The 18,235-nt window shown below is 52.5% G+C and overlaps 1 protein-coding gene across 28 annotated transcripts in view; it reads right to left on the bottom strand.

The window, feature by feature from the left end:
- Positions 1-18,235, bottom strand: part of TCOF1 (treacle ribosome biogenesis factor 1) — a 39,988-nt gene that overhangs the window by 17,236 nt on the left and 4,517 nt on the right. For 24 of the 28 annotated variants that reach the window (XR_003730062.2, XR_013417997.1, XR_003730063.2 and 21 more), the window contains 15 exon segments: positions 15,975-16,114; positions 13,987-14,060; positions 13,018-13,204; positions 12,330-12,403; positions 9,690-9,920; positions 8,514-8,726; positions 8,091-8,285; positions 7,741-7,950; positions 7,347-7,559; positions 7,008-7,196; positions 6,566-6,811; positions 6,276-6,473; positions 3,865-4,002; positions 3,499-3,678; positions 3,175-3,375 (listed from right to left, as the gene is read on the bottom strand). Coding sequence is in view for 12 of the 28 variants with exons in the window: in XM_015141160.3 (XP_014996646.3) it covers positions 3,175-3,375; positions 3,499-3,678; positions 3,865-4,002; positions 6,276-6,473; positions 6,566-6,811; positions 7,008-7,196; positions 7,347-7,559; positions 7,741-7,950; positions 8,091-8,285; positions 8,514-8,726; positions 9,690-9,920; positions 12,330-12,403; positions 13,018-13,204; positions 13,987-14,060; positions 15,975-16,114 (2,689 nt within the window). In the remaining 16 variants the exon portion in view is untranslated. 28 annotated transcript variants of the gene reach the window in all.

The raw sequence follows: 18,235 nt of genomic DNA, 5'->3' as shown, positions 1-18,235 counted from the left end.
GCCACCGGAAACATGCTTCCACCCTGCTAGCTCCTTCCAGAGCTAACTTCAAACGTGAAAGGGATTTATGACTCCGATACAGCTAAAACCTGAGGGCTGCAGGGCTGTTGGCCCAGGGTCTGGACAAGAGGTGACAGCAGCCTGGGACAAAGTTGCAGGCACAAGCCAGTGGTCCCAGCACAGTTCACCTCTGGTTGTAACATCCCCAGCCAAAAGCAGGAGCTGCCTAGAAGTGTTCCACTGGCTACCATACCCTCCTGCTGGGGCAGGCATGATAATGGGGGCTGGACTGGTGAACACTGCAGTCAGAGGACGACTCAAGAGATCCGGGTGGAAATGCTGGTGGTGATGGCAGCTCAGTGGTCCCTACTGGAATGGGGGACCCCTTTTCCCTACTCAGCCTAGCCAAGAAAGTAGGACCCAGGCTGCCTGAGCTTCCAATTTCTCAAGAGAAGCTGGAAGATCTGCACGTCATTTCCGATTTTTAAATGGGGCAACTACAATGCACACTGCTGGCTGCCTCCTAACAGCCATGCCCCCATCTGTTACTTGCTAACAGAACCCTCACTGTTCAGTGGCTCCTACCACATGCTTCAGGGAGGGTGGTCCCTCCTCCCAGCCAGTCATGTGAACTACTGGCTTCTTGTCTATGGCTAAGAGGGTAGCTAGCACGTCCAGCCTGAGGTCTGAGTAGCCTTAAGTCTACTCCTCAGTCTTTTTTGAGATGGACTCTTGCTCTGCTCACTCTGTCGCCCAGGCTGGAGTGCAGTGGCACAATCTTACTCACTGCAACACCTCCTCCTCCCCGGGTTCAAGTGATTCTCTTGCCTCAGCTGGGATTACAGGCCAGTGCCACCAGGCCCAGCTAATTTTTGTATTTTTAGTAGAGACAGGTTTCGCCATGTTGGCCAGGCTGGTCTTGAACTCCTGACCTCCAGTGATCCGCCTGTCTCAGCCTCCCAAAGTGCTGGGATTACAGGTGTGAGCCACTGCACCTGGCCTGCCCCCAGCACTTTAGGAGATGCTGCAGCCCTGCTATGACCATAAAGCTGATGGAGCACAGAGATGGAAATCTGGTCACCACTGATGCTTAGCTGAAGGAACCAGCTTTTCAGCAGCTGGAACCTGGGACTCTGTGCACTGTAAGAGTCAATCCCCTTAGTGAAGCTCTTTTGAATGGGGCTTTCTCCTGCAACTTAGGCCATTCTGATGGAGAGAGGAACTCGTTGAAAACTTAAAAACAAAAATACTACACAGGCCAAAATATGGCTGAGGCCTATGCTTTAGTTTGTCATTTAGGTCCTCCATAAATCTACCAGTAACAAGCACCTGGGAGGGCCTACGGCTTGTAGGACAGCAGCCTTCAGTGACCATGCACGTTCATGCCCAGCCCGTCTGCACCCACTGAGGGGCCCTGTCCACTTTTGTGCCTGGTCATCCTTCAGCTCCATCACCCGCTCCTCTTCTGGCCTCTCAGAGACCTGCTCTTTCAGCTGTCAGCACCACCAGCATACTCTGCGATAATCCGGCCACCTGTCTTGCCCCACAGACTGTGAGCTCCTTGAGGGCAGGGCCAAATGTCTTTCGCCCCCAGTAATGGTTTGTTATATCAAAGGCAGAGGTTAGGGATAGGGAGCATTCATCTCAGTGCTTGTTTTACTCATGAAGAAAACAAATCTAAGAGAGGTTATGCAGCTTGGCCTGGCACAGGGACTTCCAGCTTCCCTTAAGAAATGGAAGATCTGGCCACAAAGAAGGTCCATTTCCATAGTCATGACTGGCTGAAGCTGATAGGAACTGTCCTTATGGATGGGGCAAGGGCTCCCCGGTCTGTCCTACTTGCTACCATTATCTACCATCTCTCCTGACATCTATTTTTTTTTTTTTTTTTTTGAGACAGAGTCTCACTCTGTTGCCCAGACTGGAGTGCAATGGCACGATCTTGGCTCACTGCAACCTCCGCTTTCCAGGTTCAAGCAATTCTTCTGCCTCGGCCTCCCGAGTACCTGGAACTACAGGCACCCGCCATCATGCCTGGCTAATTTTTGTATTTTTTTTTTTTTTTTTTTTTTTTAGTAGAGACAGGGTTTCACCATGTTGGCCAGGCTGGTCTTGGACTTCTGACCTCATGATCTGCCCGCCTTGGCCTCCCAAGCTACTGGGATTACAGGCTTGAGCCACTGTGCCCGGCTGACATCTATCATTTCTGCCAGGCCTGCATCAGTCACGTCCATCACACACCTGTGCCCTGGCAGTGCTAGAGTCTGTCATCCCACACTTCTGTAGGATGCAGCAAGCCCTGCTGTCTCCTGCAAGCAGACCGAGGGAATTGTCCAGATTGTCTTTCTCCCTAGTCTTCAGGGCCCAGGCTTGGCACTAAGCTAGACAAGCCCTGCCTGAGAAGATGCACCTGCCTATGTGAGGCCCCAGGCCAAGGTGAGGGACGAGACTTCCTCCGTCTCTTCAGGGCCTCGGGGGACCTGTGCCACACTCCAAGTTTCCTTGGGACTCTGATAGGGAGAGTCATTTTGTATTACGTCAACGTATGCACAATAACCAACATGTAAGACTCTTGGTCTCACATGACTTGGTGGGAGATACTGGCCTAGCCTATAGGGCTGGTGGAAACCTCAACCTAGACATAGACCCGGGACCCTTTTAGCGAGGGAAGTCTTGGTTTGGAGAGTTTTAGTAGCAGGTTTTACCTAAGGAGATGTGGATGACAGCAGAGGGAAGAGGGCATGGTGGAGCCAGAGCCTTAAGCCTTAACCTGACCTTCCTTCCTTTTCCTTACCTGGCCCTAAACCCTGGTTTTTCATTTTTCTTTTTTTTTTTTGAGAGAGTCTCACTCTCATCACCCAGGCAGGAGTACAGTGGCATGATCTCAGCTCACTGCAACCTCTGCCTCCCAGGTTCTAGGGATTCTCCTGCCTCAGCCTCCCGAGTGGCTGGGATTACAGGCACCTGCCACCATGCCCAGCTAATTTTTATATTTTTAGTAGAGATGGGGTTTCACCATGTTGGCCAGGCTGGTCTCGAACCCCTGACCTCAAGTGATATGTCCGCCTTGGCCTCCCAAAGTGCTAGAATTATAGGTGTGAGCCACCGTGCCCGGCCCTATACCCCAGTTCTGAGGAGTGGGTGTTGGTGGCTCAGAGGCCTGGCAAGTCTCACCTGGGCAGAGGTTGCAGCTGCCGGTGCCTCCCCATCACTGTTTGACTCCTCGCTGCTGCTCCCTGAGCCATCCTGCTTCCCCGCCTGGGTGGCCGAAGGCCCTGTCTTCCCAGGAGGTGCTGGGGCAGCCCCTTTCCTGGGGGACTCCTTGGCAGGAGCCAAGGCAGCTCTGACCTGGGGGGTCTTCTCTGAAGGCTTCGCCTGGAGTGAGAAACAGGATGAGGGGAGAGAGCCTGGAGGGTGGACGTGTGAGGAGACAAGAGCTGGATGCGGCAAAAGTGTTACATCCCATGTAGGAGATGTTCTCCATTCCCTCCCCCTCACCTGAGCCGGCGTCTCCGTCTCCTCCTCACTGTCTGACTCCTCCTCACTGCTCCCCGAATCCTCCTCTGGCCCTGTCTGGACTTGAGCTGCTGCAGCCACGGCCTTCCCCACAGGTGGCACAGATGCTGGGCCCCTCACCAAGGCAGTACTGTTCTGGAGGTTTCTCACCGGTGGCTTCGCCTGAATTGCAGGGGGATAACAGGATTGGAGGCGGAAGTGATTCCTTTCAGGTCCCACTTTCCACCATGGCACAACTCTGGGTGGGTGGCCTGCCCATGCAGGAGCCTTCTCCAGGCTGGGCTCAGTGAGTGGTCCTCCTCTCTGCTCCAACCCTCCACACCTCCTGTGGCTTCTGGCTCCACTTGCCTTGGCTGGAGACCTCTGTTTGGCTTGAGCAGCTGCAGTGACAACTTTTCCAGGAGCTGAAATTGTCCCTTTTGCTGGAGATGCTCTGACGGCAGCTGGGTTGGCTTTGGCCTGGGTTTTTTTTACTGAGGTTTTCACCTGAGTGGAGAAAAGGAAATTAAGGAGGGAGAAAGTGAGAGAGAGTAAAGCAGCTAGCCAAGAATACAGATTCTGGAGCCGGAGCCTGAGTCTGGATTCTGGCTCCTCCACGCAATAGCTGTGTGAACCTGAGCACATCACTTGATCTCACTGGGCCTCAGTTCAGTCTTCTAACAAATGGAGATAATAATAAGGCCCACCTATGGGTTATAATGAAGACTAAATAGGAGATTCAGAGTTTAACATGTCTGGAACATAAACACTCAAACTCATTGTGCGTGCCTTCCTTAGCATTAGCTAAGCATAAGACTACCTAAAACAAAGATGTTTTCCAGGCTCCCTTTCAGCTAGGTGGCCATGTCATTAAATTCCGGTTCGTAGAAAGTTGAGTACCATAAAAAGTCAGAAACATGTCCTTCCTCCTCCAGGCTAGATGGAATGCTGAGGTAAGAGCTGGAGCTCAAGCAGCCACAGCAGAACAAGATACTTGTTGTTCAAGGTTTTCTTCAGCTTAATCTAGTCTTAACCGATATCCAGAGAACCCCCAAAAGGCCTGTCAGGGACTCCAACAAATAGAAGGACAGCAAGAAAGAGGGAAATTCCCAGAGTGAGATCCTTGACAGGAGTGACAGCAAGCCTGATGTGAAACAGAACGAGGAATCTGGCAGCATCTCAAGACCCCTGCCTCACTCAGGGAGGGCATCTGGTCAGTGTCAGAAAACATCCCCATCCCCCAGTATTCCTCAAACACATGAGGTCAAGTGAGGTGAAGAATCAGGACTTCAAAAAGAAAGATTCCCTACAGTGTGGACCAAGTATGACTCAGGCCGAGGTACTCATCAGCACAGCATGTAAGTCCTCCAAAGGGGAGCCATGTTTTCCACAAGAAGACACCAAGACTGACTTGACCTAACAAGTCTCAATACACAAAAAAGGATTGAAATCATACCAAATATGTTCTCCAACCACAATGTGATTAAATTAGAAATCAGCAACAAAAAGAAACCTGGGTAATCCCAGATATTTGGAAATTAAACAGCTTACTTCAAAACAGCTCATGGTTCAAAAAATAAAAGCAAAACACCCACCTCATGGTACAGGTGGGAGGCTCAGAAGGGAAGACAAATATTTAAGTGATCTGCACAAGGAAACTCTGTAAGGCACTGGGTCTGGAATGTGCCTGCAGCTTGAGAAAGAGGAGAGGAGGCTCTGGAAGGGGCCCCTGAAGAGCTTAAAAGCCTCAATGGAGGAATCCTAGGACCCTCGGGTCCCACGAGTCAACAATGAGAGGGGGACAAAAAAAAAAAAATCAGTAGAAATGTGTGCTCTGGTACAGAGAAAAAAGAAATGACTAATTTCTGAGTGGTTACAGAAAAAAATAGAGCGACAATTAAAAATAATAAACAGTGGGTGGGTGAGTGCAGGGAGTGAGCCATCTTCTCTCAGCTCTTCCAGGCAGGGAGACCTCACTCTTGATCTGTTCCACATTAGCCTGGCCCATCGTCAGGGTGACACGAGACAACTTGCTGTGTGCAGGTCCCTTGCTGGGTGTGGCAGGTGAGATCTCACCTCAATTCTTACCCAAACTTGTGAGGGCTGATTTTGTGTTTACAGAAGAGTAAGGGCTCTGAGGACTTCAGCACTTGCCAGGATGTGGGGCTGGGGCTGAAACTTTAACCCAGGCGGTCTGACTCTAAACCCCTGCCAGCCATCCCACCACAATGTGCCGCCTGTGGCAAGGCACCCAAGCCGGGCACTCTCCCATTCCCTGGCCTCGCATAGACTGCTTCCTCTGCTGGAACACTCTCCCTGCCCATCTCTTTCAGCCCATGGTTCAGATGCCGCCACCTCCTGTAAAAGGCCTAGATACTCTCACCTGTCATGCTGTGCAGCCCAGGCTTACACCCTCTAACTCAACCCCATCACTCCACACTGGAGGAGCACATCCATGCTCCAGAGACAGGACTTCCCCGAGGAACAGGGCCTCAGCAGCCCCAGACAAGGGCAGCACCTGGCAGGGTGGGAACTCCAGAGCTTGTAGAAACCACAGGGAATACATCAGCGGGAGCTCAAAAGGCCAACAAGACAAGAGACCCTGGAGCTCTGATGGGCAGAGGAGACATGGAGTGAAAGACAGGGAAGGACGTAGTGTTGAGGCTACCGCTGAGGCTTCTGCACACCTGCAGGCAAGACTAGCCCCCAATCAAGCCCATCCTCAGCCCTGGCTCAGGAACAGCTGTGGGTGGGATGGGCCTGCTCCTTCTAGGCCTCACCTGTGCTGAAGGTGCAGCTGCCTCTTCACTGTCTGATTCCTCCTCACTGCTCTCAGAGTCTTCCTGCATCTCAGCTTTCACCTGGGTGACCGTAGGCCCCGTCTTCCCAGGAAGTACTGGAGCGGTCCCTTGCCCCAAGGATCCCTTGACAGGCACTGAGGCCGCTTTCACCTGGAGGCCTTTCCCCACAGACTTTGCCTGGGATGACAAGTGGAAGAGAGGTGTCTCTAGGAGTCCAAAGGACCACGTAGGGGCGGCCCTGAGGTCCCCCCATTAAACACAGGCCTCACCTGTCCCATGGTTACTGCAGGACCTGTCTTCTCTTCCTCACTATCTGATTCCTCACTGCTTGAAGAATCCTCTGCTGGTCTCTGGGTGCCCCCAGCCACAGCTGGGGATGAGCCTACTGGAGAAGTCACAGTTCCTGCTTTCCGGGGGGCTTGGGTGCCCACTCGCACAGGGGTGACCTTGGCAGATGCAGTATTGGTTTTCTTTGGGCAGGCCTTGGTCTGAGGAATTTTCAGAGCTGGTTTTGCCTAAGGGGACACCAAAGAAAGGCTGGAGAAGATTCCTGAACTCGGAGTCCCCCATCTGTTCTGAGGTGGATCCCCACTACTGTTCTGCCCCACCAGTCAGAACCCATGATCTGCCTGAGGGAAGCACAGCTCCCTGGGGGGCTGACTGTGGTGTGGTAGATCAGGCCATGTGGCAGCCTCCTTCCCCAGGCCTCACCTGAGCTGCAGTCATGGCTGCTGGTGTCTCCTCACTGTCCGCACTGTCCGACGACTCCTCGCTGCTCTCTGAGTCTTCCATGGGCTTTTCAGCCTTGACCTGGATGGCTACAGGCCCTGCCTTCTGAGGCGGTCCCTTGGCAGGACCAGAGGCGGGTTTGGCCTGGAGGACTTTCCCCAAGGATTTTTCCTGGAGTGAGATACACAGGATCAGGAGAGGGAGCCCAGAGTAGGTGTGTACAGACATTAAGAGACCAAGACGGTAGACAGAGTCCCAGTGGGAGGCCATGGGTGGCTCCACTCTGAGGGGAAGAAAAGAGCCTACAGGAAGGGGCCTCACCTGAGCCGGGGCCACAGCTGTGGGCACCTCTCCATCATCGCTGTCTGATGACTCCTCACTGCTGCTGTCTGAGTCCTCCCACTTCCCCACCTGGGCCGAGGGTGTTGTAGGCCCCGCCTTCCCAGGTAGCACTGGGCCGGGGCCTTTCCCCAAGGGCCCCGTGCCCATGGTGGAGGCAGGTTTCACCTGGGGGTTTTTCCCCAAGGGCTTCACCTGGGAGACACAATGGACAAGATCAGGGAGTCCAGAAGGAGAATATGAGTGAAGACATAGGTGGGGAGGAGAGCAAACGAAGCCAGCCGCACAGGGCTCTAGGTTCAGAGAGGAAAAGTCAAGCCCACAGGAGGTCTTCTGAGGCAAGGCACAGGCCATGCAGGGCGGCTTCCAGCCTCACCTGAGCTGCGTTCATGGCTGCCGGTGCCTCCCTGTCACTGTCTGACTCCTCACTGCTGCTCCCCGAGTCCTCCTCCTGCTTCCCTGCCTGGGCCTGGGTGGCTGCAGGCCCTGTTTTCCTAGGAGGTGCTGGGGCAGCCCCTTTCCTGGGGGACTCCTTGGCAGAGGCCGAGGCAGCTCTGACCTGGGAGGTCTTCCCTGAAGGCTTCGTCTGGAGTGAGAAACAGGATGAGAGAGGAGAGCCCGGAAGGTGTGAGGAGACAGGAGCTGGAGGCGGCAAAGGTGGCCATACCCATGCAGGTGCTGGGGTTTAGGCATGGGGCTACTCTCCACCCCTCCCCTCTGCCTCACCTGAACAGGCGCCTCCTCCTCACTGTCCGATTCCTCGCTGCTGCTCTGCGAGTCCTCCTCCTGCTTCCCGGTCTGGGCCTTGGCAACTGCAGGCCCTGTCTTCCCAGGGGGCGCTGGGGCAGCTCCTTTCCTGGGGGACTCCTTGGCAGGGGCTGAGGCAGCTCCGACCTGAGGGGTTTTTCCTGAGGCCTTTGCCTGGAGAAACAAGATAAGGGGAGACAGCCCAGGGGATGGATGTGTGAGGAGACACAGGACACCAGGTAAAGAAGACCAGATAGGGCAAATGACACCACACAGTGAGAGGGGAGTAAGGGGCTGGGGTCTGAGGCACGCCCCGGGCTCTGACACAGAGTGGGAGAACAAGTCCTGAGAAGCCTTCTGGGGAGGGCCTGACTGCATGGGGTCTCCCTCCTCAGGCTTCACCTGAAGCAGGGCCTTGGCAGCTGGCGTCTCTTCCTCACTGTCAGACGATTCCTCGCTGCTGCTCTCCGAGTCCTCCTCTGGCTTCCCTGCCTTGGTCTGGAAGGCTACAGCCCCTGCCTTCCCAGGGTGTGCTGGGGTAGCCCCTTTCCCAGGGGTCCCCTTGGCAGCGGTCGAGGCAGCTCTGACCTGGAGGATTTTTTCAGAGGTCTTTACCTAGTAAAAAAGAAAGGGCAGTTTGCTCTCCTGCTTGTGAGAACTCTCTGATGATGCCTTTAAGATAAAGTCCAGAGGCCTTAATGAGGCTCCTAAGACCCCCTCTGCTTCCCTTCCCAGGTAGCACTGGGCCAGCGCCTTTCCCCAAGGGCCCCGTGCCCATGGTGGAGGCAGGTTTCACCTGGGGGTTTTCCCCCAAGGGCTTCACCTGGGAGACACAATGGGCAAGATCAGGAGGGAGTCCTACTTCCACCTCAAGGCCTTGACAGTTGCTGAGCCCCTGCCTGGAATGACCTTCCTAAGAGTGCTTCCTCCTTCTGGTCTTTGCTGAGACGCCTTCTCCCAAGGCCAGCCCAGATCACTCCGTTTCAAGTTGCCATTCCTACATCCCCCACCCAACTTTCCCCTTTACCATTTACCAGCAGCTAACACAGGGGATCTGCTTACCTACTGCATGCCTCCACCTTGTCCTTCCCTAGGCCTGGGGCTGGGTGGGTGACCCTCACTCTTCCTCCTTCCTGCTCTGACTTCCATTGCTTTCCAGCCCCCCGTCTTGCCCTTGGGATGCACCCAGAGCCTTGGGGCTGCAGCCCTGCCCACTCCCAGCAGATGGGGAAGGGAACTGGATTCCCTTTAGCTAACATGGTGTTTCCCTGCTCAGGGTCTGGTTTGTCCTGAGACGTCAGAGGACCAGGCAATCAAAACTTCTCAAGTACCTCACAGCATGACTGGCTGGGAAGGACAGCGGCCCATTTACTAGGCAGAGAAACTGAAGCAAAGTTGGTCACAGACAAAGTAGAGTGCAGGACTCCCCTGTGGGAAGCAGGCTGTTCTTGCTCTTCAATTTCACACCGTACTCCTCCCTCTCCCCAACTCCAGTGGCAGAGGTGCTCATGGGATAGTGCTCAGGCTGCTGGGGGACCCACAGGGTCCTCCAAGGGGCAGCCCTCCTCCAGGCCTCACCTGGCTTGGTGTCCCTGCAGGGGCCTCCTCCTCACTTTCAGACCCCTCCTCACTACTCTCTGACTCCTCTTCTGGCTTCTTGGCCCTCTTGGCTGGGGGCAGGGCCCCTCCTCTGACCTGGGGTGTCACATCCCCCACCTTCCCAGGGGCTGGGGCCGCCTTTCTTGCTGGAGACTCCTTAGTAGAAACCGATGAGGCTTTGACCTGGGCTGGTTTTACTGAGGGTTTCCCCTGGAACAAGAGGATGGAATTAGAAAATTAATAATAATTACTGTTTCCCCTAAGGTTCTGTATTAGGTGCTTCAACAGTTGATAAAGCTCTTTCCTAATGCCATTGGATTTTTAAGCAACTCCCTGAGACAGTTAGTAGCTTTAGACCCATTTTCCAGAAAAATACAAGAGGCTTAAAGAGGTAAAATTACTCATGATCAATATGAAGGGGCAGAGCCCCACTGGAACCCTGGACTGTCTGACTTTGGCACCGATCTCAAAACCATTACGCTCATCTCCCACCCGGCACACGCAGGGCTCGGCCTGAGAGACGGGCCGCATCTCTCAATCAGGAGAGCTCATCCTGTCTGCCCCTTAAACTCAAGTATCTGATCACAGCAGCCATCCCGAGGGCCAGGAGTTCAGGATGTGAACACCACCCCTGCCACTGGTTTGCTGGACACCTTGGGCAAATTCCTTCCTTTTGTGAGCTCTTTCCTGCACTTCTACAATTCAGACATTTCCCAGGCAGTCAGTGCCCTACTTCCACCTCTGAGATCCATCACACCCCTTGCAGCCCTGGGTTTCTGGGGCGTCTGCTACTGGAGCTCTGCACAGCCTCAACCCATTGAGTTTGTGTGTTTATGGAGGGCTGGGAGCGGTCCCCTTCCCTTTGGCAAGGCCTGGGGTGATAGAAACCAGGGGTGTCCTTATGGCTGGTGGTATCTAGGGCCCAAAGGTGAGGATGGAAGGTGGAGGGCAGCCCTTGGTCAGGCCTGGGGTAGATGGGTGAGCTTTCAACCTTCACAGGGTTACCACGCTACAGTAAAGTCAGAAGTTCCCTGGGCACCAGATCAGTTCATCCCTGATTTGTGCTGGTTTTCCATCGAAAACATCTTTCCAACTGTGGACACCTTGTTCTTCTAGCCCCCAGCCTCTTATACCAGTATTACTCCAAGAGTCTCCTACATGGCCTCACTGCTTTTATTCTGCACTGCCCTCCAACCCAGGCTGCAGCCAGCAATCTTTTTGAAACACAAATCAGGCCATCTCGCTGTGCTGGGATGGCTTCTCACAGCCCCTAGAATAAAACTCAAATTCCTTATGGTGGTCCTCAAGGTCAGACAGAAGATCTGGCCCCTGTCTACCTAGGACTTCATCTTGTGTCACTTTCCCCACAATTTATTTGTTTTTTTTAAAAATAACATCTTGTAGAGACAGGGTCTCACTATGTTGCTCAGGCTGGGTTCAAACTGCTGGACTCAAATGATCCTCCTGCCTTGGCCTCCCAAAGTGCTGCACTTACAGGTGTGAGCCACCGTGCCTGGTTTCTCCCTCTCATTTAAAGATCAATGTTTTGGCCAGGTGCAGCGGCTCATGCCTGTAATCCCAGCACTTTGGGAGGCCAAGGCAAGTGGACCACTTGAGGTCAAGAGTTCAAGACCAGCCTGGCCAACATGGTGAAACCCTGTCTCTACAAAAAAAAACAAAAATCAGCCAGGCGTGGTGGCATGCACGTGTAATCCCAGCTACTCGGGAGGCTGAGGCATGAGAATCGCTTGAACCCAGGAGGTGGAAGTTGCAGTTAGCCAAGATCACGCCACTGTACTCCAGCCTGGGTGACAGAGTGAGAACTGTCTTAAAAAAAAAAAAAAAAAGATCAATGTTCTTTAAAAGCACCAAATTCTCTTTGCCTCCTTCTCTGCACATGCCATTCCTTCTGCTTACGCCTACTCATCAATGCCAGGTTCCTGCCCCACATGGTTCTCTACATTTCCCCTTCATAGCAGCCATCACCACAGTTAAATATTTGAGGGACGCTCCCTTGCCCCATGGCACCAGGAACTCTGCCTGTCCTGCTCATCACTATATATTCCCCAGGCCTGCCACTTAGTAGGTACACAATAAAAAGTAACCTGTCAGGACCTTTTCCAGGTCAAAGTTCACAAACCCAAGAGTCCAGCCCAACTCTAGCCAAGTGTCTAGGTCTGGCATTCACCACTGGGCCCAGAACCCTCTCAGCAGCCGCAGCCCTAGCCACACCACAAGATAGCCACACTGTTGCCCCGGGGCCCTGCTCTTGCCCCATTTCTTGTCTGGAATGTCCTGACTCCTCCACACCCCTTCCCAGTGAAGCCCACTGTGCTTTGAGGCCTTGCTCCAGGCCACCTCTCCCAGGAAGCCTTGTCTAGTCTCACAGGCAGGAGGGGGTCCCCTTCCCACCCCCGGGGCTGATCTTACACTCAGAGTGCAGCAAGCAGCACCAGGCTTTTCTCCCTGCCCCTCCCCGGCTGCAGCCTTTCTAGTTCCCGGTCCCCCTGCCACAGGGGCTGAACTGATCTGGGCCCACTGGTGTCTGAAGCCCCAGACAGGCTCCTGGGAGGGTTAGAGGCTGGGAGAGGGCAACTCCTAGGGATGGGTGGCAATTACCTCCACATCTGTCTCATCGCTGGAGCTGGAGGTGTCCTCGCTGGAGCTGTCGGCCTGGCCTGCTGACACCATCCCTGAGGGTCGGACACAGAGGGGACTGAGGGACTTCCTTTCCAGCCTCACCTGCCCCTTCCCAGCACCTCCCAACAAACCAGCTGCTCATCAATGCCAGGTGCTGAGCGCTCACCCTTCACATGCACTGAGCTGTGAAGCCCCCTTCTGAGGTGAGTACCATCATCATCCCTATGCTCCCACACATCTCTGAGGCCCTGGGAAGGGCTGTGAGGGGACCCAACAAGCACGCACCAGCAACAGTCTACAGAACCTCCATCCACCATCATATCCACTGATGCAGGCCGGACAGATGTCTACTCTACATAGGAAACAGGCAAACTCAGGCCTTTCAGTTTAGTCTCTGAGCTACCAGTGGTCCCTGTAACTCACCAGGGAGTCATAAAGCAGAAAATGCTCCAACCACTAGATGGGCTGTTCAGCCCGAGGCCAGGTCCCTGTAGCTGACCCTCCCTCATCCAGGGGATGGGAAAATGGCCTAAGGTGCAGGAACCTGGCTGTCATGGAGACAAAACTTTGGTTCCAGAAATGTCCCAGAACTTAACAAAGCAATGCCTAGGCTGCCTCACCAGCCCAAGTTCTGGGGACTTGATTCCTACAGGTGGGGGCTTCTCACCAGGCTTGGCAGCAGCTCCAAAGGCTGGGACACTCCCCTCCTCCTCAGTTTCTGAGACCAACGTAGTATTTGCTGATGGTTCTGCTGATTTCCTGGGAGACTTCCCAGAAAGAAGGTTGGTCACTGTCTTCCCAGTGGCAGGGTGTGGCATGGAGTTCCCAGTCTTGCCGGCTTTCTCTGTCTCTGCCTACAGAGAACAAGAGTGACAGACACATCTGGTATGGCATGGTGAAGTAAGAGCACAGGCCACTTGCATCTGAACCCAATCTTACCACTTCCTAGCTGTGTGGGTTTGGGTAAACTACCCCTTCAATCGGTTTCCTAATCTTTAAAGTGAGGTTAAAAACAGTACCTCCTCTCACCAGACATGTTGAGAGAACAGAATCCCAGTTCTTGGGACACGGTAGTTATTTACTAAGTGGTAAGTAGCAGTTTGTTGATCTTATCATTATTTCATGATTACTTTGAGACATTGTTGCTAATGCTTCAGGCAATTGCAGAGGCACAATTCTTTATACATGTATGTATCTGACTCTGCTTTCTGGATTATCAGAAAATGACACCCTGTTTTCTGAGCAGTTTCCAGTTTGGAAAATGCTTTTAGAGTTTCAGAACCACAGGTGTCTTGATCACTACGGTGCCTCCACACCTAGCACAGTGCCTGGAACATAACAGGTATTAATCAAGATCTGTTGAGTGACAGGTGAATGCAGGGATTAAAGAGGAAAGAAATCGCCTATCTCAGGTGTAGAATGTGCCCAGTGGCCCATTGCAGCAGGCATCATCCTCATCTTATAGAAAAGTAAACTGAGGCCCAGAGAGGTGAAGGGAGTAAGATCCCACAACTGGTGACACAGGTTCAGCTCTGAATCCAGGTGGGGCAATTACAACCCTATCCTTCTCTGACAGGAGACTGTCCCCTACCAGGTAAATCCCATAGGCAACAGCTTGGAAAGCAGTCCCACTCACCTTGGCTTTTTCTTTCAGACTTGATGGCAAGTCCGCCCCCAGGACTGAGGAGTTGGTAGATGCTAGTCTTGGGGCTGCAAGAAACAAACATCTGCTAAAGGAGCCAGATGAGTTTTTCTCATCTGTGAATGGCAAACAGGTTTCATCTCACCTAACACTGCTATTGGTATTGGCTGCCTGGTGCTGGCATGAGGATCTGAGGTTGAGCCCAGACTTGCGGGAATGAGCTCTGTGATACATCAGCCAGGTCCACCAGGAGCAAGAGAGAAGAGGATGTACGTGTCTGCATCCCTGATGGATTCCCAACTCCCCTGCAGCATGAGGCGTTGAGGCCCTTGGAGGGAAAAGGACTGGCCCACGTTCTCGCTGCCTACTGGGCACTTCACACTGCAATGGGCAATGGGCACCATTCACATAGACCACCACACTGTAGCCCTGAAAGCTGCTTGGCAAAAAGCGGCAGTGGTCAGGCAGGCAGCCAGCCAGCCCCAGGTCCATACAGAAAGTTGCCTGGAATTCAAATGGCTTCTTAGTGGACAGGTAGCTGAACCATGCCACCTGAGTCCTGTTAGATATTGATATTCACTGATTCTCAGTGCTTTTTTATTACTTAATTAATTAATTTTTTGAGACAGAGTACCACTCTGTCGCTCAGACTAGAGAGCAGTGGCATGATCTTGGCTCACTGCAAGCTCCGCCTCCCGGGTTCACACCATTCTCCTGCCTCAGCCTCCCGAGTAGCTGGGACTACAGGCGCCCGCCACCATGCCCGACTAATTTTTTGTATTTTTAGAGAGACGGGGTTTCACCATGTTAGCTAGGATGGTCTCGATCTCCTGACCTTGTGATCTGCCCACCTTGGCCTCCCAAAGTGCTAGGATTACAGGTGTGAGCCACTGCGCCCGGCTTCTCAGTGCTTTTATACCAGGGTATTGTCTCCTTAAATCTTAGATTTCCATTGTTAAGGAGAATGTTGCTGAGATGAATGGCATGATCTAATTCTTTTCCTGGCACTTCATCTCTCTCTTTCTATAATTATGGAAAATTTTAAGTAGTAAGTAGGAAGAACCAGGCAGCTCCAACCATTAGCAACTTGTGACCAACCTTCTCATCTCATCTAATATCTCACTCACCCTTCCCCATCAAACATTACTTTGAAGAAAATACCAGATATCCTATCATGTTGCCCACAAATACTTCAGCATGATTCTCTCTCAATGAGGACCCTTTTAAAAATTTTTTTGAGACAGGGTCTTGCTCTGCTGCCCAGGCTGGAGTACGGTGGCACATTCATAGCTCACTGCAACTTCCAATGCCTGGGCTCACGTGATCCTCCTACCTCAGCCTCCCGAGTAGCTGGGACCACCAGTGCATGCCAGCATGCCCAGCTAATTTTCTTATTTTTCGCAGAGATGGGGTCTCACTATGTTGCTCAGGATGCCAAAGAGGACTCCTTCCTTTTTTTTTTTTTTTTGAAACAGTCTTGCTTTGTTGCCCAGGCTGGAGTGCAATGGCACGGTCATGGCTCACTGCAGCCTTGACCTCCTGGGCTCAAGTAATCCTCCCACCTCAGGCCTCCCAGGCAGCTGAAACTATAGGCACATGCCACCATGCCCGGCTAAATTTTAAATTTTTTGTAGAGACAGGGTTTTGCCATGTTGCCCAGGCTGGTCTGCAACCCCTGGGCTCAAGTGATCCTTCTACCTAGACCTCCCAAAGTGCTGGATAGCTCCCAGGCCCCGTACACCAAACGAGACTGGAAGGATCCATCTGGTTGTTTTGGTTTGGCCTTGCATCCCCAGAGCCTGGAGATACAATGTCTGGCACAGAGGAAGGGCTCAAATACCGCCAAAGATAGGTGGTGCCCTCCCAATTTTCTCCCTAGGGTCTTTTAGGTCTTCCAGTGATAAGAGAAGAAGCTGGAGGTAGACTCTACCCTAGAACAATCAATATTCCACAGCCTGTTCCCAAAGCTGCAAGGCTCTTACTGGCTTTGGCGGTTTCAGCTTCTGCTTCCTCCTCCTCTTCCGAGCTCTCTGAGGTGCTAATGGGGTCTGACACACGGGTCTTCTTAGCTTGCAGTGCCGCATCTTCCTCTGCCTTCCGCTTCCGACCAAGCTCTGAGGTTCTGCAGGACAAGGGTGACGGTCTATACCAACTGGGTGACAGAACAACTCCACAAGATTTGACTAGACCTTCCCACATCCTTCCAGCTCTTCAAGGCAATATGCATAGAATCTAAACAGTGGTGAAAACACAGTATAGATACAATTTTGTATTCTGCATTTTCACTCACTTCATAAAGTGCTTTTACAATTCTTGATTAGTCTTTAAAATAATCAGGAATGCAGGATAATGTTATATAACAGCTGCAGCAGCTACCAGTCTTTAAGTGATAGGGGCTGACCCACGCAGGCACCTGACAGAACCGCCCAGGCTCTTCCTCCTGCAGAACGTGCTGTGTGGACCGTGCCTTCTTGGAAGACTCTGCCCAGGTCCTTGTCCTTCATGTCTCAACTTTAATGTTGCCTCCCCAGAGAGGCCCTCGATGATTGCGCCCCTCCCCCAAGCCATGCTCTGCCCTGTGATCCTGTTTCATTTTCTTTAGAGCTTTTCTCTATCTCCTGTTATTTTACTTACTTCCTAGATTCCTCCCCTACACAGAAAGGCCCAGGGAGGGGGGCAGCTGGCAGCTCACTACAGTAGCCTCAGTGCCTCGTACATGTCTCAAAAACTGAACAGCTAAGTGACTTGCTCATGGCAAAGTGAGTCTGGGGCATGGGTAGGATAAGCACCTAGGTGGCTGGGCCCCTGGACTTTCAAGTCTCACGCCCGTTGACCCCCATTCCAGGGAGTCACTGTCCAGGCCCCAGGTTTCCCAGCCGCGATGGACTCTGTTCTATTATGGTTTGGGATGTGACACTTGGGTCTCTTGTTCCCACGAAAACCACTTGTCAGGATTCTCCTTTAAAAACAGGTTTCGTTTTTACATGTACCAATTTATTCTGCCTCTTTTCCCCCAACAAAAATGCTGAGCAGGGATTTTTCTCTGGTTTGTTCCCAGTTATATCAAGAATATTGCCTGGGTTGTTGTAGGTGCTCAATAAATACTCGGGGGTGGGGGTGGGGGCCGCGGTGTAGGAAGTGGGGAGCCTCCAACCAGTAGTTTTAGCACTTTATATGGACCACTGTGTCTAACCCTCACAATGCAATGAGATAATTGCCATCATTATTTTCATTTTATAGGTGAAGACACAGACTCAGGGAGGCCAAGAAATCCACTCAAGGTCATACATACAGCTAGTTGCTGGGTTTGAACTCTGCAGGGAATTGCTAGGCTACGCTGCCTTCGGTGGGTTTGAGGTCCTTGTCCCACACTCAGCACCCCTCACCCATAGAAGGGGCCGGTGGCAGGGAAAAGTGTGCAGAGCAGCTCACTGAAGCAGTTTTCTGGGGGAAGGAAGTACTACGAATAACACCCACACATCTGGGCAAGTCAGGGTGAGGAAGTGTGGGCTATAACCTGTACTCTAAGCTCTCCTTAGCAGCAGAGGACAGCCAAGAACTGAGGTCTGGCAGGGTTTTCAATGATCTTAGCTCTCCACCAGAGGCTGTAATCCCTTCCACACCATTTCTGCCTTTGTTCACACACCTCCAATGACAGGGAGCTCACCACTTCCACCGTAGCCTACCTCATTTTTAGATAGCTCTGATGTCGTTATACTCAGAAGCTGAAACCTGTCTTCCTGAAGCAGGTATATTTGGGGCCCACTTCTGTCTCCAGGGCCTCAGAGAACGCACTATTCTTGGTCCTCAAAGATGTGCAGTGGTCCCTCACATCCCTCTCCTGCCTCCTTTCCACCCAAGGCAATTCAATACTCTCTACCATCCCTCATGGGATGTGTCTGCACATCCTTCACTCCCTTAGTCAGCTGTGGTCAGGCCAGTGCATGAAGATGACATAATTACTCTCTCCATTTTCTAACCATTCCTCTGTTGATACATCCTTGGATGATTCCCCCTTCCTTGAAGAGTACTTAAATTTTATATGTTTAAAAGGCATCTCACACTCAACATGTCATTGAAGTCTTTCCCCTCCAAACTGGGTTCCCTTCAAGCTCTATGCATGGGTACACAAGCCAGACGTGGAGTCAATCAGATACTTCCTCTCCCACCCATCCACAGGCCCTGGTTTCATCCCTAGGATTCTTGGGAATCCACTGTGTACCCCGTTCTCCCTGTGTCAAGC

This window comes from Macaca mulatta, chromosome 6 (assembly GCF_049350105.2).
Source record: "Macaca mulatta isolate MMU2019108-1 chromosome 6, T2T-MMU8v2.0, whole genome shotgun sequence".
Lineage (NCBI taxonomy): Eukaryota > Metazoa > Chordata > Mammalia > Primates > Cercopithecidae > Macaca > Macaca mulatta.
The sequence above is the reverse complement of the archived record's forward strand: the minus strand, read 5'-3'. Positions and strand labels throughout refer to the sequence as shown.